At 51.8% G+C, this 23,144-nt stretch overlaps 1 protein-coding gene across 1 annotated transcript in view; it reads right to left on the bottom strand.

Moving 5' to 3' along the window:
• Slc6a1 (solute carrier family 6 member 1) overlaps positions 1–18,624 on the bottom strand; it is a 33,110-nt gene extending 14,486 nt beyond the window's left edge. Inside the window, exons 1-3 of the mRNA XM_050148643.1 lie at positions 18,513–18,624; positions 1,144–1,193; positions 181–505 (exon numbers count right to left, since the gene is read on the bottom strand). Coding sequence (XP_050004600.1) covers positions 181–418 — 238 coding nt within the window. The 5' untranslated portion in view covers positions 419–505; positions 1,144–1,193; positions 18,513–18,624. The remainder of the gene's footprint in view (positions 1–180; positions 506–1,143; positions 1,194–18,512) is intronic.
• Between the last annotated feature and the right edge of the window lie 4,520 nt (positions 18,625–23,144).

Raw genomic sequence — 23,144 nt, 5'->3', positions numbered from 1 at the left:
CCCCAGCCCTTGCAAGAGACAGACGCTTCTGACATCACTGCCACAGAAAAACGTAACTGGGGACTCTTAATTAGAGAATAAGAGGTGATAAAGAGATCTGTTCTCAACGCTCCTCCCTTCCCTTAAGGCAGACCCAAAAGATACAAAGACCTGGCCTGAGGTCACCAGGTGGCCACCTACCACCACCATTTTTCCCGCAGAGGTAAGGGAACCGCCACACGTTGCCCAGCCCTATGGCATAGCCCACGCAGGACATGAGGAAGTCGAAGCGACCCTTCCATGTGTCCCGGTCAGGGAGGTCCCCGGCCTTCTTCTGCACCTTGACCACCAAGGTTTTGGGCTTGTCGCTGGCCACAGGAGCCTCGCTGACCTCAGTAGAGATCTGCCCATCGGCCACCTTGCTGTTGTCAGTCGCCATGTCTCGAAACACGAACTTGGCAGCAGGGGTCCTGGTGGGTGGACGTGTGATGTCAGCCCCGGTCCACGTGGACAGCAGCTTTGCAGCCTGGGGACATTGTAGGAGGACAGAGTGGGTTACAAAGAAAGGGCAGGGGACCCTGAAAGTGCTTTGAGTTCTAATCCCCACCCACTTTCCCATGTCGGGGCTGTGCAACTTTATCTAATTGCTTCCATCTCTCTGTCCTCTTTTCCAGCTTTTTAAAGCAAGGACAGCAGCATACCTCTCAATGGACTGTTGAGAGAGAACGCAAAAGAAGCCATGTTTGGTGGAACACTAGACTGAGGGTGGAGGGTCACGATGAGGGCGGCCTGCAATATACAGTGAAGATCAAAAAAGCAAGCAGAAAGAAAAATTCTTGTTTGTAACCAGCTGAGTACATAGTGCTTAGTACTACGACTTAACACTCCAGTGTTAGTATGTTTAGTGTGTGTGTGTGTGTGTGTGTGTGTGTGTGCAGGTATACATGTGCGTGTATGTGTGTTTCTTTGTGGGGCAGATGTCAACCTTGGGTCCATTTTTCCTGAGACAGTGTGTGTTTCTTGCTTGGAATTGAATTCAGGGCCTCACGTTGGTTCTGAGTCCAAATACTTTACTGAGTCATCGCCATGATTGGTCTGAGCTTCAGTTTCCCCATCTGTAGAAGGGGGCCCATCTCTTGTGCCCTGGATGGTTGCTTATCTTACCCGATGGCTCTCTGCAGTGGGTCCTCTCCTGAAGGCTCCCTCCGCAGAGCCTGCAGAATAGAGTAGGGATACGGTCAGGGAGGGGAATAGGCAGGCTAGGCCAAAGGGCTCTGGACAGTTGGCGGGGAGCAACAGGCAGGGGGAAGCAGCTGAGACACAGGCTGTGCGTGTGACTGCAGAGCGTCCCCAGCAGGGTGACCGCAGTGAGTCCATGCAGCTCAGAACTGGCCCGCGGATGCGGAGACATGCAGGGTAGGCTGTGTTAGGATAGTTGTGGTGATGGGCAGGGTGTTCCATAATTTTATTGGGGGAAAAGAGGAACCAGGGGTAGGTCAATGCTCAGGGCCTGCAGGGTGTCGGGAACTGGGCTGATAATTTCTTTTCTTTTTTCAATATACAAAATTAAAGTTTACTCCAGCTGATACTTTTCTCCATCCTCCATATAAACTTGCAGAAGGGTTATAAAAATGATGCCAGAGCACATGGAAGTGCCCTGTATTTTTTTTAGTGTGAGGAAGTAGGCCTATTTAAGGTTCTGCTTCCTAAACATGCCAACAGACATCCATGGAATTTATTTTCTTCTTTGTGTGCTAACACTTTTTTCTAGAACATTCTATAGAACCTGTCTAACAAAATGATGCAAACTAAACTTATGGAACCCACAGAACAAACTGGATCACAGGAAGGAAGTGCTGCTTCATGGCTCCCACATAGGAGATGAGCAAAAGCCTGGGTAGGTAGCATGGGCACTGTGCCTAGGGCCTGCCCCAGATGCCCTGTGTGCAGTGCGTGGCCTTCAGCCCTTCACATGCAGCCTGTTACCCAGCACCACCGTGTCCTCCTCATGGGAACACTTCACGATCACCCCTGCTTCTCCTCAAGGTGGCCTGCTCAGTTTGAGCCTCCTGCATAGTGATAGGCTTGTTTTGAATTTTTATCTCCATTCCGGCCCCATCAGGGAAGCTGTGCTTCAGATAGAGGCAGCCTGCACCTTCCAGGATAGAGAGAGCAGGAGGTTGAAGATGAGGCCTGCTCCAGCGTCAAGATATGCAGACAACTTGGGTGGGACAAATGGGCTCTCTTCTTTCGTGACCACAGTGTCGTCGGTTGTCCCACTATCCCAGTAGGCTCCAGCTTCCATATTTATTTAGAATGATCAAATCAACCTCAGGCCAAGGTCTGACCATGTGATCTAAGCTATCCAATCAGATTCCTTCCCTGGGATCTGAGACATCATGGGCTGCCCAGCCTGTACTCAAGCGTGGCAGAGATATCTTGCTGATGTTCTAGTCTGCACTTCCAGGGTCTTTTTAAAGCCCAGCTACTCTACTCTGGGATGCCACAGTGTCCCTACTATGGCTTTGAATGAAGTGTCAGGTTGGTTGTGAGGCTTGGCTCCCACCAATGTCACCATTGCTGGAGTGGTTGTCACAAAGCTGAATTGCACCTTCTAGGCCTCTCACCGGCTGTGTCTCAGGAAGATTCAACAAGATGGCCATAGACTCCCAGCTTCCATAAGGCTGTTGTCATGATCCCAAAGTGGCCTGTGGCATTCTGTGACTGCAGCACTGATTGATGGGCAAGGATGGTCCTCATGGTCATATGTGGCTCAAAGACTCCTTGGCCCCTCGGGTCCTCAGGGAAGGCAGTTCACAAGTCCTTAAGTCCACCCCAAGGGTCCCAGGCAGGGCTACTTGGAAGAGCTGGCCCCAAGGGAGCCAGGCTGCCATTTCTGTTTTCCGGAAATGTGTATCTGAATTCATGCAAACACCTGCAGCATCCAAGAAAGAGCTGCAGAGCCAAGAGCTGTGATTTCATGTCTGCGTCTGAACATAAACAAAGGAGGCTGGTGTGAAGGAACTGGTGCCCGCGGGAGGACTCGGGACGCAGAGACTGACTTGCCTATTACGGAAGCCATCTTATTCCTGAGTCTGACCTTGGCTCCCTGCAGGATCTGCTCATGCTGGGTGAGCTGCCTCGCCTCTTTGACCCCATCTGGATAAATGGGGGAGGGGCGGAGATGAGAACAGAAAGGCCAGGCACAGAGACATGCAGGATAACTCTGGCACTGGCTGACAGGGGCTCAGGAAATCTCAGGCCCTAGGTGGACATTCACCCTTTCACCTGGAGATGATCTGCACCCAGGACTCCCGACTGCACCCATGTGAGAATACACCAGCAGGGCTAACACAGGGACGGAGGGCCAGGCACTCTGAGACTCTGGTCCCTCAGAGTCTCAGCACTTCAGAAGCCAGGTATCAGTCCAAGCGGGGAACACCAGCTGTAAACACGTGAACCTCTTCGGTGTGTGGGTCTTTACGTCAGTCCGAACAGGAAGAGGGGAGCTGGGCTGGAGTAACGTGCACAGGGACTGGTTGTGAGGCAAACAGAAGACTCACTGAGAGGATGGAGTTAATGAAAGAGACCAGAAGGGTGGTGAGCGATTCAGTGATGGCCCAAGCCTCTTCAGTGTGGTTCTGGGACCAAGTCCTGAAATCATTGACAAAATCATAGCTAAGCAGAAAGAGTTCTGTGGGTCCCTCTGCCGGAGACTTTGCCAGGAAGGAGTGAAGAGTTGGAAGCCCTAGATCAGATGTGGCAAATGGGTCAGAAGTGGCCCTTGGGCTTGTTTTATTTGAATTATTAGTTGGAAATGTGACACTCTGGAATACAGTGTTTGAAGCAATGCAAAGATCCCAAGGCCAGAAGGAGCTCTTGGTGTTAGCAGAGAGGTCAAGAAGGGCGCTGGTCTAGGTGGAGGGGTGACAGGGGTCATGTCGCACAAGGTCTTGGAAGTTGCAGTTCAAATGATTTTTTTTGTATTATAAATGGGTGGGGCTCTCAGTCTGAGAGTCCAAGAGAGACATGGGGACTTGGTCTCGGCCACTAGGGCACTTGGCCTGCTGGTGGCCTAGAGATGGGCAACCCAGGGCTGAAGCAGTGGTCAGCTATGCAAGAGGGGCGTGCAGGGACACCCTGATGGACAATCTCCCTCTGTCTCCTGGCTTCAGAGGGCCTGGTGTGGGAGGAAGTAGGCAGAGGCCGGGAAGCCAGGGCTGGAGAGTCAGGGGTGCCATTGTCCCAGCTCATGGGTTGTGGGTCGGGGGAGGCAGAGCAATCAGCTTGGCTTGAATGCTGCTCCCGCTTGCCTCTCTCCCTGCTTCCCTTTCCTCCCTCCCCCCCCTTCTCTCACCCCTCCTCCTTTCTTCCTCCCTGGCTGGGCTCATTGCTGCTTCATCTTGCTCCCTCTCTTCTGCTCCGTAATTACTGGAATGGCAGAGGCTTGCAGCAGCTGTAATAGCCCCCACTTGCTTTTATCTCTTTCAGAACTGTGATGGTTCAAGAAAGAAATTAATATTGGGCTTGGCATCATTCCAAGAGGAAACAATGCATTTTATTATCTGATTGAGAGAGAAACGCTAGGCCTACCCTTGGGACATCTGTTGTGTACTCAAGTCCCCGTGCGTCGATCCTGTCACAGAAGTGCTGCATGTATTAGGCACCTACTGTATTCCAGGCATGTCACAGGAGTTCTAGTGCCCAGACTTACTGCTGCTACTTAAGTTGGACTACTATATACCCCAGAGAGAAGGAAACTGAGGATTGCCAGCCTAGGGCTGCAGTCAGGGGGCTCTCAGGGGGTGGTTCCAGCCTTGCTCTGCACAGGGCAGCTCTGGTAGCAGCAGTGTCCGCTGGGACACAGGTGTGCTGGGCCTGGAAGCTGTGAGGGAGGGAACCCAGATTTTGCGGGGCTGGCTTCCCATCTGATCTCTGTAGGGTTCTTAATTGGGATATTTGGCTTGGGCTAGTTTTGGGCTTCAAGAATGTGGTGAGAATCGAAGCCAGGACACACAGGATGTGCTAATAAGGGGCAGTTCCAGGTGCCAGGCAAAGAGATGATCAGCCATACACACTCTCAAAGGGAGCGACTTGCAATGACAGCAAGCCCAGGGGAGAGAGGTCAGAGGGATGTGAGGACCTGGAGGGCCACAGGTGTTCAGGGGAAAAGGGCTGCTTTGGGCAAGATTGATGGGACTGTCCAGCTGGACCTCTAGAACAGTCCCCATTCTTGGACCCTCAGCTGACACATAAGGGGACCAAAGAACCTCCCTGGTCTAGACAGGCTCTATACAACATTTATATATCTGCATAAAGCCCAGAGAAGGCCGGCACGAGCTCAGGATCACACAGCACAAGAGTGACTTTATCTTTCTAGTCTTTGAACTCTCCCACACTCATTCAAGAACTGCAAACCTCTTGACCACCTCAGCCTACCCTGGGGTCAGCAGCAGCCCTAGTGCTGGATGCTAGGCTTTTCCAGCATCCACTGGGGAGTTCCAGAAAGCCACCTCTTTTCTCAGAGCTCAACGGAAAACCCTCATGGAGTGTTGTGGTTTCCAGCTTCATGTCTGACCCAGAGAAGAGTAAAATACCGAAGCTACATAATCAATAGTCCCGTCTTGCAGTCATAATGCCATATCTCAAAGAGGTCAAACGAGCTGCCCCTGATCACCCACAACTTAACCTGGGCCCTGGAGTCAGAGCCTGGCCTACCGCCTCCCTGAGCTTGTGCATCCTGGGCCCAAGCCTGGGTAAATTCTCTGTGACTTTAGGCTCTCTGAGCACAGAGTCCATCGCAGATGGTATGGCCAAGTGGGAGGGCGGGGGCTGCTACGAGATGAAGCTGCCCATGCAAGAGGAAGAGGAAGCTGAGGCTCTGGTCCTTCCAGGGAGAAGGCAAAGGTACCCTAATACCCTGGTGAGAACAACACCAAATGTACAAGCTGTGCTGCTCTGAATAACTATTAAGCTATCAATTAGCAACAATCCCACTCCACAGAGGAGTAAACGGAGGCACAGAGAGGCAAAGCAACTTGTCAAGCTCTCCTAGCCAGAAACTGGGTGTTAAGATTTGAGTGAGAGGTAATGTAACAGCCTGGCTAGTACCTCTCATTCGGCTGTAAGATCTGGGCTCTAATAAGTGTCTTTTCTCCTGGAGATCCTGGCTCTCAGCTCATGAACTCACCAGCCATGGGGAGGAGCACTGAGCTCACACCTCACTAGCTGGGTAGCCTCAAGCCAACAGCTTGCCCTCTGTGCCTTAGTTGCCTCCTGTGTGCAAGCAGAGGGGCAGGGCTCTGCTTCCCAGTGACCTTAGCGTCTTCATTCCGATTTCATCCTTTTTCTCTCTCCATCACACCATCGGCATCCTGCCAAACCCCATTCTGACGCCTAATTATCTGGTGTCTGGTGGTGTACCTCATTTTGTTGAGGCAATTTTCAATCTAATCTGCCCAGCATCGAGTGAGCCAGGTCCCATGCTGGGGACTGGGGGATGAGATTCGAGATGGAGTCTGCAGTCTCCTTATGGAGCTTCCAGGACATTTGAGAGATGAACACAGATGGACCAGCACCACGGATTCCTTCCTGGGCATAGCCAGGTGCTGTACAGGGCCTTGTGTGCAGGAAGGTGTGTTTATCCTACAGTGGGACTGCAGATCCAACCCACTGAAGCTTCCTGTGTCTTTAACATGTCTGTATATCTCTTATACCATGTCATTTGACCCCCATCACATACCCATTGCACAGATATGGAAATGGAGGCCCAGATAAGGAAAGCCTGCAAAAGTCCAGGAGAGGGTGGTTAGATTGGTTGCCCAAGCTCCTAAGCATGAATCTCTGTGGGGACAAAGGACCACCAGCACACAGGGGATTTGACACCACTTTCTGGTCCTTGTGAGAGAGGTGCCAGATCTGTACAGATGGGACTTGGTGTCCCCTACAGCTCCACACACAGCACCGGATGCACGTGTGTTCTCCTGACTTCCATCCTTAAGGTCAAAGACAGCGTATATCCTCAAGCCGGTGTTGGGCTACCAAGTGTTTAAGAAGGGGCTTTCAGGAAACAAGGCAAAAGGCTAGATGGGTGGCAGCTACTGCTGTCCCTGGTATAAACACTTGCATGCCAGAGCACTGGGGCCAGTTGGAGGAACCCCCAAGATGAGGCAGGACAGCAGGGCTCTGTCTCTAGTTCTGCAGAGAGCATTCCAGATGCTGTTTCTTATGCAGCCAGGATTCTCACTACCTCATGCTGGAGCCTTCTGATGCTTCCTATAAAGAAAGCCCCGAACCACCCCCTTCGCTGGCTCTGAGCATGCTCTGTAGCCCCAAAGTGTGCCAGCTTACTGCTCTCCCCACCCACCCCAGCATCAGCATCCCAGACCTAAGAGAGGGCAGGGAGGCATGGAGGATGGATATGAAGGAGGGAGGAACGGAGAGGGTGGGATTAGGAAGATAAGAGGGGAGAGAAGGAAAAATAAGAGGAGGCAGAGGGCTGGGAGATGATGGCAAGGAGGAAGAATAGAGGAAAGTGAGGAGGAAGGGGGAGGATGAGGAGAGAGGGGAAAGGGGAGGGCGTGGTAGAATGGACTCCTGTTCTGCAGACCCAGACTGTATCCCTTCCTAAGTACTCAGGGAAGGAGGGAGCACACACTCACCAGACGCAATCTGAGATTGGAGGAGCCCAAGGTCATTCATGGGAAATGATCTGAATTCAAATTTGGCCTCAGGACACGGGTCATTGATTTCTTCTGTATCCTAACTAGATTCGAGGTGCTAAACCCCCTACACAGACTTCCACGCAGGCAGCTGCCTGCACATCCAGTCCTGCACTGGACACAAGACAACCTCACAGAGGCGAGCCAGGGGTGCTAGCTCCTCTCCTTTCCTGACCTCCTGTGGTGGCGAAGGCAGGTTCTCTGGAGGGCCTCTGTTCCAAGGCCGCCTCTGCAAAGACTCGGAGCTCGGCCCACCGGAAGGATTAACTGGGACCAGGAAATGAATGACAGGGTGACCACTTGGCACTCGCTCACATGGCTCTCTGCCTTGTAAAAGCACTGTGAGAGCCCATGGGGTTAAATAACCATTCTGCCTTTTCCAGAATGTTGGAAACTCCCACAGAAGTTAACAGAATGCAAATTTGGGGGAGTGGGGACTCTTGCCAGGGCAAGTTGAATTAATCACATCCCTAGTAAGTCACATGTAGAAGTGAGGCCAGGAGGAGGCCTGTCTGGGTGGCAGTGAAGGTAACCAGGGGCAGTTTCAAGGTTCTTGGCCAAGCATCCATACTGGGGACACCCTCCCCAACAGTGTCACAGGCTTTACCCAGCCCTCCCAGAGGCTAATGGTCAGCAACAAGGTCACTGAAGGTTGCCCAAGAACCAGTGCTCTTTGGGATAAATATGTTTGTCTTATATGATGTCTGCTTAGAATTTTCAGATCTGAATTTGCATCCCCTGGAGAGGGAGCTGAGCCCCAACATTACTGTCACCTTGTCCCTAACTCCCTTAGTCACGGTTGTGACCACTTGGCCCCAGTGGGCTTTGATTTGCCGTCCTAAGGTACGTGGTGCCACCATGGTTCCACAGCGGAGTGCTTCTCTGGGTGTAGTCAAGGGTGAGGGTAGAGGCGGCCCTTTCTAGGGGTGTCAGTGTCTCGTGGTGATGGAGTTCAGAAAAGCACGCCGGGCATCTGTTTTCTATCGGGAAACAACAAATCCCATTCCTCTTTTCATAAGATCTCAGACAGGGTAAAAATACCCAGAGCAATGGTGCTCAACCTTCCTAATGCTGCACCCCTTTAATATGGTTCCTCGCATTCTGGTGACCCCAGCCATAAAATTATTTTGTTGCTATTTCATAACTGTAACTTTGTTATGAATCCTAATGTAAATATCTGTGCTTTCCGATGGCCTTAGGCAACTGCCCTGAAAGGGTTGTTCCACCTTCTTCCCCAGGGGTCCAGGCCCATGGGTTAAGAAGCACTGGCCTAGAGTACTTTACAAGGATGAGAGGGGGCTGTATTCTCAGAACTGACAAAGGGTAGGGTTCCGGGGTCTAAGGCTGATTTTAGGTTTATACAGACTCACAGAGGCTCACTTTCACATCTGCTGCTCACTCCTCTCCTCGGCTTTTCAGAGAATCCACGCGATGACTCCCCACCCTCTCCATACAGTGAAAATCCTGACAGAGGAAGAATCCCGGAAGATGGTATAGAGACTGAACAAATTCCATAGGCTCCAGCCTATGGATAGCTCCTACTTGGGGTCAAAGGGTGAGCAGATGATTGTCACAAACTAAGACGGGAAGAGCAGAGCAGGACCCTGGCGCTGGGAGCAGGGCAACCTGCTTCTGAGTCACAGTCCGAGGGTAAAGGGTAGTCATAAGCTCTCCGTGCAAACAGAGCGTCTCATTTGAGGATTTGCACTTGGAGAGTACAGTGAGGTGAGTACCTAGGACCCAAGACAATGTTGACGGCTGACATCGCTTGTTTTGAGGTATTGGTAGGGAACCAGGCAGAGGAATGATGTTGAGAGTTCTCAGCTACAAGCAACAGATTACGGCAGCCAGGGAAATCCCAGGGAGAGGTTGATCATTTCAAACTCTTCCAGTGAACTCCTCAAAAATGAGAAGGTTGCCAAAAATCTTGACTAAATGTGAACAGTTCTCTGCCACTGAAGGAGTCCCTTGTCCCTCTCCTGACTGCAGATGAAGGTTTGGGGAACCTGTTAGCCAACACTGTTGGCTGTGTGTAGGGGACACACAAGCAGGATACAACCTCATCTTGAGGACTGGGTCTGCTCAGACAGGTTCAGGAAAAAGAACAAAATGGTCACCTGCTTCCATCTCCATTGGCGCTTGCAATTCTCCCTCAGGGATGGCTGCACGCCCAAATCCAGCTCTCTCTCTCTCTCTCTTTCCACTTCCAAGAAGGAATGGGGTGACAGCCAGCTCACATCCCTATCAGCATGCAAGCGATACACTCTGGGGTTCCTCAAGGTGTTACCCTCACATTCTCTGATCCAGGAGAGAAATGTATTTTACCAGCTGCCCAGGCGAGAGACATCAATGGTGTGGGTGAGAATATTTTCCAAAGAGGCCCATGGCGTGCGGTCATTTACACAGCTGGCGGAAGGAACCCGTCTCCTCCAGTGCGGCGTGCTAGCAGGTTTTTAGAGATGCAGCGCACACAGCATGTAGAGCATTGTGCCTGTTTCTGAGGATGGAGGCGTTTGTATGTCTCCTGACGGATGTCCTAGCCTGGGGACAAGCATCTTGTGCCCCTGTATTGGCTTCAGCAACTTTCATTCTTGCAACTTCACCGGTGGCAGCAGTGACCCCTGCCCCTCATCTTTCTCCTTGGGCTAACGACAGATGGTGGCTGCTATAGAGGGAGTCAGTTGGGACTAGCTGGTGGCTTCACCTGCCATACCGTACATCGTTTTGTAATGTCGTCTGAGGTGGGGAATGGCATCCTCCCATTTTCCAGCTGAGGATGCTGAGGCTCAAGGATGCATGACTTGCCCAGAGGCACGGAACTAAAGGGATGGGGGGGGGGTATTTGACTTCGAATTCAAAGCTGATGCTCTGGCAGCGTGCAGTGTCCTCTTCCTTTGGGCTGACCTGTTCCAGAGGGTCCAGCAGAATCTGTACATTCACTGTCCTTGTCACTGAGGAGGAACCAGAGCTCTGCTAGGCCCTGAGACCACCCCTCCTGAGACCCCAGCAGTTGGCTTCCACCCCCTAGGCTAGGCTTTCCCTGCAGCAGTGGGAGGCACAGGGCCAGCTCTGCCCTTGCCTCTGCTCTACCTAATTCTATGACAGCGAAGTGCCCCTTTCTGAGTGGGTTGAGAAAGGAAGGAACTCAACAGCAGTGAGCGTCTCGACAGTGACTCCATCCCCGCGCACCCATCTCTGCACACCCATGCATCCTGGCTGGGGAGCCTAATGCTTCGACATAGTCCCCTCTGCTTTCTCCCAGGCTCCCTCACTCCAGAAGCTCCCGAATCAGCATTCCACACACATCACTCTCCTTGTGCAACGCCATTATCTCCCGAGGACACATGCTCCGTTGTCACGGCAACCAGAGTCCTTCCTCCAACTCTATTTAATAATTTCTCAACAGTCAAGCTGAGCCGGCTTGGGGCAGGGGAAAGAGCAGCGAGGCTGGGTGAGAAGTTCTGGGTCCTAGCATCTGTCTAGGCCTAGGACAACTGTCTAGGCCTCAGTTTACCCATCTGTAACACAGGGCTGCCTACAGTGGGTGTGCTTGTGGTTTTAGCTACAAAATCCCGAGAAGCAGCCTTCTAGGTCTAAAAACGCCACTATAGGGACCAATGAGGGAGGTTACGATAATATTTTAGGCCAGAGAATGAACTGGAAGCTGTCTTGAGTGGTGGCAGTCTTTCCTGATAAACCAATTCTAACATGTCACCTCCAGACACTGAACCATCTCCCCGATCCCCAGCATTAGAGTTGGTTGGTTGGGATACACAGTTCCAACAGCAGTCATCATAGACCCCTTTCTTCCCATTCTGTGGATGGGCAAACTGAGGCAGAACAGCCTGGGTAAGGTCCATGTTCTCCTCAGAAACCAGTGACATACTATCTAGGAAGCTGAAGCAATAGGACATGAAGAATGGCCTGTCTACTGGCTGCCTCTCTACCCACTTAGCCCTTAGCTCCTATTGCTATGGTCCCCAGCTGTGTGACTTCTGGCTGTCACTCAAGGAACCACACAGATGATGGAGAAGGAAAGGGAATGATGATCTGGGTCCCTGAAGAGATACAGTTTCCACAATGAGAAGCTCTTCTTTTCCAGAACCTGGCACACAGTAGGCGCACAATATTCTATCTGGTGTGACCGAATGCCCACACCTGTCCTAACCCAGACAGGTCCCTGGAGGCCTCCAGGAAAGTCTCCCAAAGCTGCCACGGATGGATGTCCCAGAAACAGTTGAGGACTCCAAGCCTAGGAAGGACACTGGCGCCTCTGGGACCTAGTGAGCCTCCAAGGCTGCAGAGGGGTGCTCTGACCTGGCCTGGGTCGATGGCATCCCTTTTGAGCAGGGTGCCGGCAGCCCTGCACCGCCATTGAACCCTCCCGGCTTGGCGTTTCCATTGAAGCCCTAGCAGAGGAGAGGTACCACATCTGCTCTGTCATTACTGCCATTCAGTGCCATTGGGAGAAAGAGCGCTCGTCTTACCCAGCCATTAGTCTCAGGAGGGTGTCATGGAGAAATTCAGGGGGTGAGGAGGAAGTGGGATGGGCAGCTTCCCTCCCCCAACCGAGCCTGGAGCCTGAGGAACAGGCAGCAGCAAAAGGACGACTATCCTGGTCAGCAGTCCTGAGAAGAGACACATCCATTTCTGCAGCCTAAACCCAGGCAGGAGGTGGCTCTTCGCTTCCTTCTCGGGTGTGCTAGCTAGGGTCTCATGGAGTCCCAGCTCTGTCATTGTCTGTGAACTAACCTGGGACACCCCTTCAATTCTGGTGTCTCTGTTTCTTATGGAGGATCTTGGTACCGTGGCTGGCTCTGTATCATGTCACAGAGTCAATATTAGGGGGGTGACCCCATGTGTCATCTGCACTTTCTTTCTGAGAAAACCTGTTAAATGGCACACACCTGCCTTTAAACCCCATTTTTACAAACATACATATGTAAGACTGCTTCTCGCCTTTCGCCATGAATACTGTTTTTTTGTTTTTTTTTTTTATTTTTTTGCAAAGGTGGGAGGTGTTACGGTTTCCTATTTTTTCTGTTTGTTTTTTGCTTTTAATTACATGCGAGTCCTTGATCTCAAGCTCTGGAAGCAGTCACAGTATTTGCAAAGAATGAGCCCCATCTCCTCACAGCTCCTCACGTCGCCTCTGCACAGCCTTCTCTCTGCTCAGGTGCTTTTCAAAGAAGTGAACAACATGGAAAAACATGGGCTTCGGCGTCAGCAAAACCCCATCCAAACACAGCTGACAAGCAGGGCACCCACTCTCCCGGTCCCTGCCTCAGAGCTGGGGAAGAGCATCCACCCCAGCACCAATCTTGCAGTGGGTGAAGTGAGGGGCTCAGCCTTGCCAAGGGCCTGGAGGTGGGGCACGCGGGCAGCAGTCACATAACCGGCCAACCTTGTCCAGGGCCTGGAGGTAGAATACTCGGGCAGCAGTCAGATGACCGGTCAGGTTCTTTAGTCCACCTTACAACAGCTAGGGGACTGGAGAAGCCCCCAGGCCTCCTACCTCCCCTACTGCACCCCAGAGGCAAGTGTCCCAAAAAGGTAAGATGTCACAGCCATCAGCACAGCAAGTGTTCAACATCAATTCTAAGCAGGTGATCTATTCTGTGCCCATCCCGCCATCCGTGTTGAGCTCACTTGTAGCCACGTGATGCTCCGACAGTGGTCTTCAGATAAACTGGCTTACATAGGAATGTTGCTCCACATCCTTCCTGGCTTCTGAGACCACAGACCCCTCTGTGTAACCTAACAAAGGCTGGAGGGTTCGTGTCACCCCAATTCCTTCAAATGGGCATGCCTGTGTCGTGCAGGCCTGTTTGAGAACACACGTCTCTCCCTCTCCCATATCTGGCTACTGCTGAGACCAAAGGATCACGCTTTTGAACCCTAAACTCTTACCATGACCAAGACAATGACAGTTTTTGGTCAGAGCCCAGATAAGGCTCAAATAAATAGACAGTCCTTTACTTGGCAGTCTCTGGGCTGAGCCCATCCTTGACATCTACTACCTCAACCCCCGGTGCTGTGGGTTCCTCTTCTTGCCAGTATGGTGCTACCCAGGTTCTCTCTCATGAAGAAGGGCTCAGTAAAGAGGACCCGTGTCAGCTGCGAAGCCAAGGTACAGGCAAGGGCTTGGAGTCCTCTGAGCCTCAGTTTCCCCAAAAGATGAGGATAGTAATGGTAATAGTGTCTTTGGAGTGCCTGGCTCAACTAAGAAAATGCTTTGAAAACTGAAATTCTACATATTAGATGAGTAAATATTCTCTCCCTGAGCCAAGAGAACTCATTTAGGTCAAGGTCAATGAGATTTAGGCTTATGAGAAAAACTATCTGAAAATAAGATTCTCTCCTCTAGGATTCTTCTCTAATCTTTTCCTGGGTTATTTCCCCATCCCGCCAGCAAGGGCGTGGTTTACAAACTATAAAGTGCTGCTCTGATAACCAGGAGTTATGTGGTCAGCACCAGTTTGCAGCCAAAACATTGGCTCCAAATGTCTACACTCCTCTCATGGCAACTGCGTGCTCTCTCTGCTCTTCTCAAGCACGAAGGCCAGGGAGGCAACCTGCTGCCAGTGCCTCCCAGGGCATCTCTGACCTTGAACGTCCCTCTGTCTAGGGCTCAGCTAGCTCAAGACCTGGCGCAAGACACTGGCCTTGCAGATGTCAGGCAGCTGACAGGTGAGCAGTGTGACAGGTCACTGTCTGAAGCAGCCACCAATTTCTGCCTTTCCCACTTGTTTGTGTGTCAGGATTACACCTGGCCCCAGAAGCCCAGGGCCCCTTTGTCAGCTGAGGGGCCCAGCACCTTAATGCGCTCCGTTCCACCCAAGTGCATATCTTCCCCACCTCCCGAGTGCCACCACCAATCATTCTCCAAGACCTGGTCTCCTTGTAATTTCCAATTTGTGAGAAATATAAAAATAGAAGGCTATTCGCTGCAGGCAGCTCACATCGAATCGGATGCCCCTTTCTGTGTCATGTCAGATCACTGGAAACGGAACTGATGGCTTCCTTGGGCTGCTCTCAATGGCTCTCTGAGCAGGGAGGTGGTGGGAACAAAAGATGAGAAACCCAGGAGTTTGGGAAAGGTGGTGGCCAGGTGCATGTCACCAATACCTCAGATCCCTTTGAATAGGAAGGATGGTGATCTCAGCTAGAATCTCAGTTCTGCATTATAACAGCAGAGGTCTCCAAACTTCAGCTTCCTCCCGCAGGCAAGAGCCTCTAGGCAGATGCCCAGCCTGGAGATGAGGGGGCTCAGGTGCTGGAGGCAGACCCTGAGGTTTCTCTAGCAGGCTGTGCCTGGGCGCCATAGCAGGAGGTATCTTCTGCAGGGGAGCTTACGGCGGAGTTTGGACTCAGGGTCATTTACTGTCCTCCTCTGTTACTCCCTCTGCACAGGGACAGTTATGCACACCTCACAGGGGCTTGCGAAAATTAAATGCCACCACAAAAGTGCAGCACGGCCACATTCCCTGGCATTTTGTCAGTGTGGCCGGCAAGGACAGCTGTCACTGTATCTGCAGTGCTGTCCTGGGGACAAGGATTCTTGAAAACTCTGCCTTTGTTTATAGCCGAATTCCAGGTCACAGCTTGTGTTCACACCTACCGCCTGTACCAGGAAGGGTCTCTGCTCTGAGTGGGTTTCACTGGCCTTCCTTCCACAGTCGAGGGATCAGGGTTGGTCAGGAGTTAACAACAGCGGTGGGTGTCTAAGAAGTTTACAGACACCTCTCCCAGGAAGCCCTATTTTGAGATTCAAATCTGGCCACCCAGCCTCTTTACTCTCAGGGGCCAAGTTCTCTTCCACTACTTCACAATGGCTTTCAGAGAATAGGACAAAGCTGATGAGAGAGAGAGAGAGAGAGAGAGAGAGAGAGAGAGAGAGAGAGAGAGAGAGAAATAAGAAGGAAGGAAGAAAAGAAGGATGGAAAAAAAAAAGAAAAAGGAAACTTAAAAAGTCACCAAATCCTGGAGCAGTGGCTGCTTGGTGACCTCACCACTGAGGGAGGAATTGCTCTCTTTAGCTGTGTGTGTGTGTGGGGGGGGCGACTTTTTGCAGTTGAAGTCATTTCAAGGTCATTTGAAGTCATTTTAAGGTCATTTCCATCCCAGCAAGGGCTGACCAGGTGAAGAATTATCGACATTGCATAGTTGAGTGGAAGGGACAGTTCTTATTTAGGCAAAGACAGGCCTGTTGCCACATTTCCATTTCGGGACCAAGCAAGGTGACAAAGGGGCTCTCATTGGGTTTGGCTTCAGGAATTCCTCTGAGGGAGAAGGAAGCTGGGTGAACACAGCTTGGGACCGAGAGGCTATCTGGCAAGCCATGGAACAGGACGCAGGGAAAGGCACGGCTTCCAGACTACTCGCATGGTTATGGGGAGCCTTTGGGATGCGGAGGGCTGCAAATTGTGGCCAAGACTGGATTTGCTAGGGTTGACCCTTGGCTGGGCATCCGACATCAACATAAGCAAGAGGCAGGGAGGAAAAGACAACTCTGAGTTCCAAGTGACCTGAGAGATCTCTCACAGCCCGTCCTAGGGACAGGATTTCTACAGGAGGGCCGTTTATTTAATGTTGCTCTAGACCTGTCCCTTGCAGGAAAGGAAGAGAAGCAACCATTTTTTTTCTGACAGCAGGCCTGGAGGAACTGTCTCAGTCCACCATGAAATCCCACTGTCAGCGACTTACACTTGACTATCCCATTTTACAGCTGTGAAGATGTGCGGCCAGAGAAGCACAATAAGGCAGCCTAGGCCCCTGGAATCAGGAGAGCAGGGCCAAATCTTTGCTGCACCTCCTCCTCTCTGTGTGACCTTGGGCAAGTCACATCCCCCCTTTGTTTCATTCTTCCTTGATTCTAAAGTGGGGCTTAGGGCAGCTCCCCTTTTTTTTAGTGCGGTTAGGATAGAAATTACAAGCTTGGCACACCAAAAGGCTTCAACATTCCATTTCTTCTTTCCAAGGGGGACTAGAACTTGGCCAAGGTCACCCAGCCAAGCAATGGCAGTGTTCGGCCCAAAATGAACCCTCACCCAGGGTGCGTTCATTCGTTCCTGGCTGTAGATTCGAAGGAAGCATTTTACAGCCTTCCTGCCTCGCCGACAGTTTTCCTGTCTCACCAATACAGGCAGATAAGGGCAGGTCCCTGCTAGCTCTACCATTAGGCAATCACCTTCCTCCCAGGTGGGCTTTACTCTGGAACACATTGAGTTCCTTCTCGGTGGATGAATTCACAGCCTTAGCTCCTGAGTTACCAGGAATGTCAAATACTGTGCGGACAGAAGTGTGGATGTTCTGTATCTTTCCTTAGCCTCGCCTTGGCCTCTGAACCCCTCATTAGAGCCTCATTCCAGAGACCCTACTTCTCTATAAATGTGGGTCCAAGGAAGGAGGGTTCCCCTGGGGAATGACCACTACTGCTTTCCCCTTCGGTGGTAGCTGCCTGTCTTCTGTGCTTTTCTCAGGGGACCCCACTTCACAGAGGCTCTGGGGACAGGCCGGCCTGTGTCTCGCTGCCTGGGACTCACTGTTTGTCCTCTCGTCACTGGCCACCAAGCCAGCACTTGGCTAGAGACAGAGCGCTTTCTTTGTTTGCTGCCTGCCTGGCGATTCCTTTCTGAAGCTCGAGGGAGGCTCAGCCATTTTGCCCTCCTGTTCTGGGGAAAATTCCCCCATTTCTCCTCTCTCAGCAGGATCTCAACCTCCCAGGGCCACTTTCTCACCTTCTCCTTTGCTTTGAAGAGGGTCTGAGGATGCTTTGACTTGGACCTGCTAGGTCTGGTTCAGTCTCCCCAGAACTGGGGTGAGGGAAGACTGCAGGACACTTTGAATTCCCACAGACCTCTTTTGTTTTGCAAATTGGAAGTTGGGGTATGCGGGCTCCACTATTTCCACCAAAGTTCGCAACAACAGATATATAGAAATACAGGCAGGACCCAGAACATCATTTTTTTCTCTTGCCCAACACACACCCCGCATGCCATAGAAAAACTGGGGCTAGCATCAAGTTCCGCTCAGCTGGACATAGTCCCTTCCCTGATGTGGTCACAGTCCCATTCACCCTGATCTTCGTGGCCAGGAGGTTCAGTCCATGGACCTTATGTATCTTGGTCTTAACAACTGGCTTTCAAAAATCCAATTTTCTCCTTGAGACTCGGGTCTGATTTGAAAGGACGTTGCCTCTGTACAGAGCTGGCCATTCTGAGTCTCTTGTTGGAAGCCCAGAGCAACCACAGAACAGGACCTCTGTGGGTGTCACCCATGGGGACGGGGATGAGTGCATACAGGGGGATTGGGCATGGAGAACCTATGGTCATTCACAAAACGGAAGGAAGGTTTGCCACCCAAACCGCTGTAAGTCCTGGCCCGACCCACCTCTTGCACCGGGCAACTCTTGGGTGAGCAGGGCAGCAGCGCCAGCTTGCGCGCGCTCAGCCCAGGTTGTTGTGCACTTTCTTGAAGCTAGGGTTTCCAGAGAGCTTGAGATGCCCCAGAATGGAAAGAAGATGTCCCCATCCTCAGGTGGTCACTAGCCTCTACATCCTTCCTGCCCCGGGGAGAATGAAGCATGCGGAAACTGGGGACGTGGCGCACGTTAGTCTAGCTCCCTCCCGGGTACCCTGTCGTCGACTGGAAAATGAACCAGGACGTCGAAGGCACCCAGCCTCTTGTGACCCTCCCGCCTCCGGAGCATCCCTGGGCTGCAGCCGGCGCACGTCGAGGGCGAGGACGGGGGTCGCTGCAGCCTAGGAACCCACCCCCCACCCAGCGCCCCGACGCCAGCTCCCCTCCTACCTGCAGCCGGGGCTGCGCGGGCCGCTCCGGGCTCGGCCGCGCTAGGACGCGGGCGCCTGGGCTCCTGGGCTCGCACAGCTCGCCTTCAACCTCTCAGCTCGCTAGGGCTTCGAGGGCGGGCGGATGGGCGGGGTTATAGGGCACGCCCATTGGGCGGGCTTGTCCGCGCCGTCTTGCCCGCCCCTACTCTGCTGGCTCCACCTCGCCTTTCCCACCTTTTCTGCTCCTGCACCTCTCTCCCACTTACCTCTGTTCTACTCTCCTCCTCCTTCTACCCTGCACCCCTCCCCCTCTGCCTTCGCATCGCTCTACCAGCCCCCTCCTCCCTCTGCCTGGCTCCCTTCCTTCCTCTGCTGGCACCCTCTTTCCCTCGGCCCTACTCCCCTCCTTCCTCGCCCCCCCCTTCTCTCTGTCCCCTCCTCTCTTCCTCTCTCTCTGACCTCCTTCTCTCTCCGAGCCCTGCTCCCTCTCCATCTTCTTGTTGGCCTCCATCCTCCTTCAGTCTCCTGGCCTAAAAGGTTTACTTCAATTTGTCTTTTGGTTTCTCTGGCTCTGTCAGACCTTCTCTCTTGGGGGTACTGTGGCAGCTGGTTTAGGACTCTTGAGCTCTCCCTTCTTGTCCTGTCTGTTGCTGCCTTGCTGTTTCTACCTGGAGATACTAGGCTGGGAAAGATGGCCTCTGCAGGGGTGTGTCATGAAGGTGTGTGTGTGTGTGTGTGTGTGTGCATGTGTGTGTGTACAGCAGACAACAATCTGCGCATGTGTGTGCATGTGTGTGTACAGCAGACTACAATCTGTGTGTGTGTACAGCAGTCTATAATCTGTGTGTGTGCGTGGGTGCGTACAGCAGACTACAATCTGTGTGTGTGCACACTCACGCATGTGTGTGTGTACAGCAGACTACAATCTGTGTGTGTGCACGCGCACACATGTGTGCATGTACAGCAGACTCCAGTCTGCACGTGTGTGTGCATGTGTGTGTACAGCAGACTACAATCTGCTCATGCGTGTGCATGTGTGCGTATACAGCAGACTCCAATCTGGAAACCCAGGGTTGGCTAAGACGCCTAGGTGCTCTGCTTCCAAAGGTGTGAGGGGTTGGTTGTCTAGAACATCCCTGCTTCCGACCAGCCCCAGCACAGTGCCAGCTGCCTCTCTCCCCAAGTCCAGACCTCCTGGCTCCTTCCATAGAGCCTTTGGGGGAATGGCCAAGCCTGCGTTTTCCACAGTCCCCCCAAACTCAGGAAGAACTCCTTCTCTGCTGCTCTGGTGCCCTCCCCGCTTCTGTCCCCAAGTCTGGCCTTTACTATTTGATTTTCCATTCACTATTTCCATCCATCCTGGGGTCTCCGGCCTCAACTCCCAAAGGCCACCCGAACTCACTTTCTCCACACTCACTTCCACAAGAGTGGAGGCTTAGCGCTCTCTGGAACACCCTGACTGGTTACCGGGTGCTGTCTGTACTTCAAACAAATCTTTCATGAGCTCCTTTAGTGCAACATCCGCTGGTCCGGGCTTAGGGACACAGTGGTAGACACAGGCCCTAGCTCTTATGGGGCCAGTGAGAGAAACAGGCTTTCTTGGAAAAAAACATTCGGGAGCCTAGAATGACAAAATCAGCCAGGGCAACCGTGAGGGTCTGTAGTAGTATATTACTTGTATTTTAATAAATAAATCTTGCCTGAAGACCAGAGGCAAAGCTAAAGCCACTAGAGGTCAGGTAATGGTGACACACATCTTTAATCCTAGGATTTGGGAGATAGAGGCAGATGGATCTCTGTGAGTTCAAGGCTACTCTGGCCTACACAAGATCAATGCAGAAACAAATTCTGTGGTGGCCGACACCTTTAACCCCAGTACTAGTGGGAATATAAAATGGGAGGAAAGAAAGGTTTAGTTTGTAGTCACCCAGCTTCGGTAGAGGTAAGACTTCTCTGCTGGCTTGGCTGCTTTGCTTTTCTGATTTTCGGGTTGAACCCCAATTTCTGTCTCTGTGTTTTTATTATTTTGCTGCAAGGGTCCTAGCCCAGGTTGGGATGACAGTTGCATCCATTCAGGAAAGTGCCACTGGGGAGGGGGCGTGGTTAAATGTACAAAACTGTCAGGGGAAATCCGGGTGTGGAAGCAAGGGGAAGGGTTGCTTTTGCAAGCCTGCTAACCCTTCCTATGTCTTCCTGTCTCAGAACCTCAGTTTTTACTGTGAGACCTTCTCCCAACTCCTCCCACTCATACGACTGGGTAGAGAGCCCACTTCCGCAAGCGGGAATGTGGCCCAGAGTCCTGCCAGTCAGGACATATTGCCTCAAAGCAAGGGCATGCGACAGATGTTAGGCTAATGACACCTCCCTCTGGGACTTTTACCAAAAGTCTTGGTCATCGACAGGTTTCTAAATCTGGACTGACTGACACACCTGGAAAAATCCTACCTGAATGTACGGGAACAGAGAGGAAAACGGAAATGAGGCCAACAGAGGCCCAGTGAATGTAGTTCAAGCCCTCTGATGCAGCCGTGCCTGAAGGCAGAATGATTCTCTGAATAATCAAGACACTTTTTAAAAGGTTGATTCATTCTTATTTTGTGTATCTGTGTGGGTATGCTCATGCGTGTGTATTCCTGCTGCCTGCAGACTTCAGAAGAGGACCTTGCATCCCCTGGAGTTGGAGTTACAGATGGTTGTGAACCACCACGTGGGCACTGAGAACCAAATCCAGGTCCTCCAGAAAGCACAACTAGTGCTCCTAACCACCAAACCATCTCTCCAGCCTCTGATTGGCCTTTATTTCCATCTTTCCACATCTCTGCATCTGTTTGACCTCCCACTGAAAGCTTCCCCTGGCAGTCAAGACGGTTTCTTAGGCTTGCCTCTCGGATGGATACTAAATATTAAAATGTTCTCACAGCACCCTCCCCTCCACCTCAGCCCCATGCCTCCCAGCCCAGCTGCATCATTCAAGGCATGGCCTCTAAGCGGATGGTAGCGAACCACATACTTGGCGTGATAGAGCTCTGAGTGCTATCCCTGAAGCATGAGGAGTGTGTGTGTGTGTGGTGTGCGCACACACGCCATTGCACTGTAGCTACAGGAGAGGCAGGACCCCCAGCCCCTTATGAAACACCCGAGAGAGTCTGTCAGGTAACTCACAGGCATTTCATGAGTTGGTGGCAGCCTCTGTAACACTCATTTCCAAAATGTCAGCGGCCAGCCCCTGGCGGTGGTGGTAAGAACGTTCACAGAACAGGGTGAGCTTCGGGTTGGCCCTGGGCAGAGGTTGAAGCCTCTCAGGAGCATGGGCAAGCATGTATGAAAATCCTGCATCTCCAGCTGTGGTGGGCAACAGTATAGAACACGTTGGATGTCTTTCTACTTCGACCTTGTGTCCATTTTCTCGGAGGCCTATTTCTGGCAAGTAATATTGGTCTTTTAGTTACAATGTGATGCAAAGTTTCCTTTTGAGTACACTTATTTAATCTAAAAAAAGGAAATATTTAAGTAAATAAAAATAGACACGGCACACAGATTTTTGCCCGGCTCTTGTGGCTGGCTTGCCAATGACTTCAGTTTGTGTGGCCTAATTTAGAGAACTGCTTCGTCTGTGTATTCATCGGCTCAACAAATATTTATTGAACACTTACTGGGTGTGAGGCTCTGGGGGAGGACTCAACGAAGAGACCTTAGAGTTGGGGAGATGCCTTTCAGGAATCCAGGGTCTGCGTGGACGGTTCACCCACACACCACACTAAAATAAAACATGAGACTTGATCCTGAGAGCACTGGGGAGCCACTGAGTGACCTGGAGCTGAAACGTAAGGGAGAATTTAAGAAAGCTGAAACTGCTAGGGTTGGAGGGGCTGGCACCTAGCTGAGTTCCTAGCACATAGTAGGTACTCAAGAAATAGCTGGAACTACTGCTGTTACTATTATTAACATCCCCTCTCTTTCTTAACTTAGAGAATTCACTGAGTCTTTGACCCATGGATTATCAAACCAGAAGCAGTTTGTGGATTCTAGTTAGACCCTTTGACGGATTAGCTGAGGTCCCAAGAGGGAGCAGCAGCTTGTGGTAAGACTCCAGTTATCTAGTGGCAAAGCCAGAAAGACTTGAGTACTAGCTCCGTTTCCAAGCACTTACGCCATGCTAACTGCTGACACAGGGGTACACAGAGGCACACAGAGAGGTCAAGTGCTTGGCTCAGGGTCACACAGTGGGAGAGTTGCAGGGCTGGGATCCCACCTTAGGTCTGCCTGTCTCTAGGGCTAGGAACTCTTCCTCTTGTCCCTGGATTTTCTTGTAAACCTGACAGCCACTAAATGAGTCCTGACGTGGGAGTCAGAATGAGCTGTCACTAATCTGCGGTGTGACCTTGGGCAAGTCCTTCCCCTCTCTGAGCCCACTTCCTCCTCGTCACTAGGCTGCTGCGTGTGGATGTGTGCTCAGGGGTCTGCTGGCCTTGCTTTTGTCCAGGTCTGCTGCTCACGACCCGATCTGCTGCTCAAGCTGACTTTGTCTCCATGACAACATCCAATTCCATCTTTCAGGCTGGCTGAAAGTGTGGCAAGACGGAGACTCCCCTTCCAAGCCAATGAAATCACCGCTGTGGGCACACAGGCCTTTGTCGGTTGTGTTTGATTT

The sequence above is a fragment of the Alexandromys fortis genome, unplaced genomic scaffold, assembly GCF_014885135.2.
Source record: "Alexandromys fortis isolate MF-2015 unplaced genomic scaffold, M_Fortis_MF-2015_v1.1 scaffold_59, whole genome shotgun sequence".
Classification (NCBI taxonomy): Eukaryota; Metazoa; Chordata; class Mammalia; order Rodentia; family Cricetidae; genus Alexandromys; species Alexandromys fortis.
The sequence above is the reverse complement of the archived record's forward strand: the minus strand, read 5'-3'. Positions and strand labels throughout refer to the sequence as shown.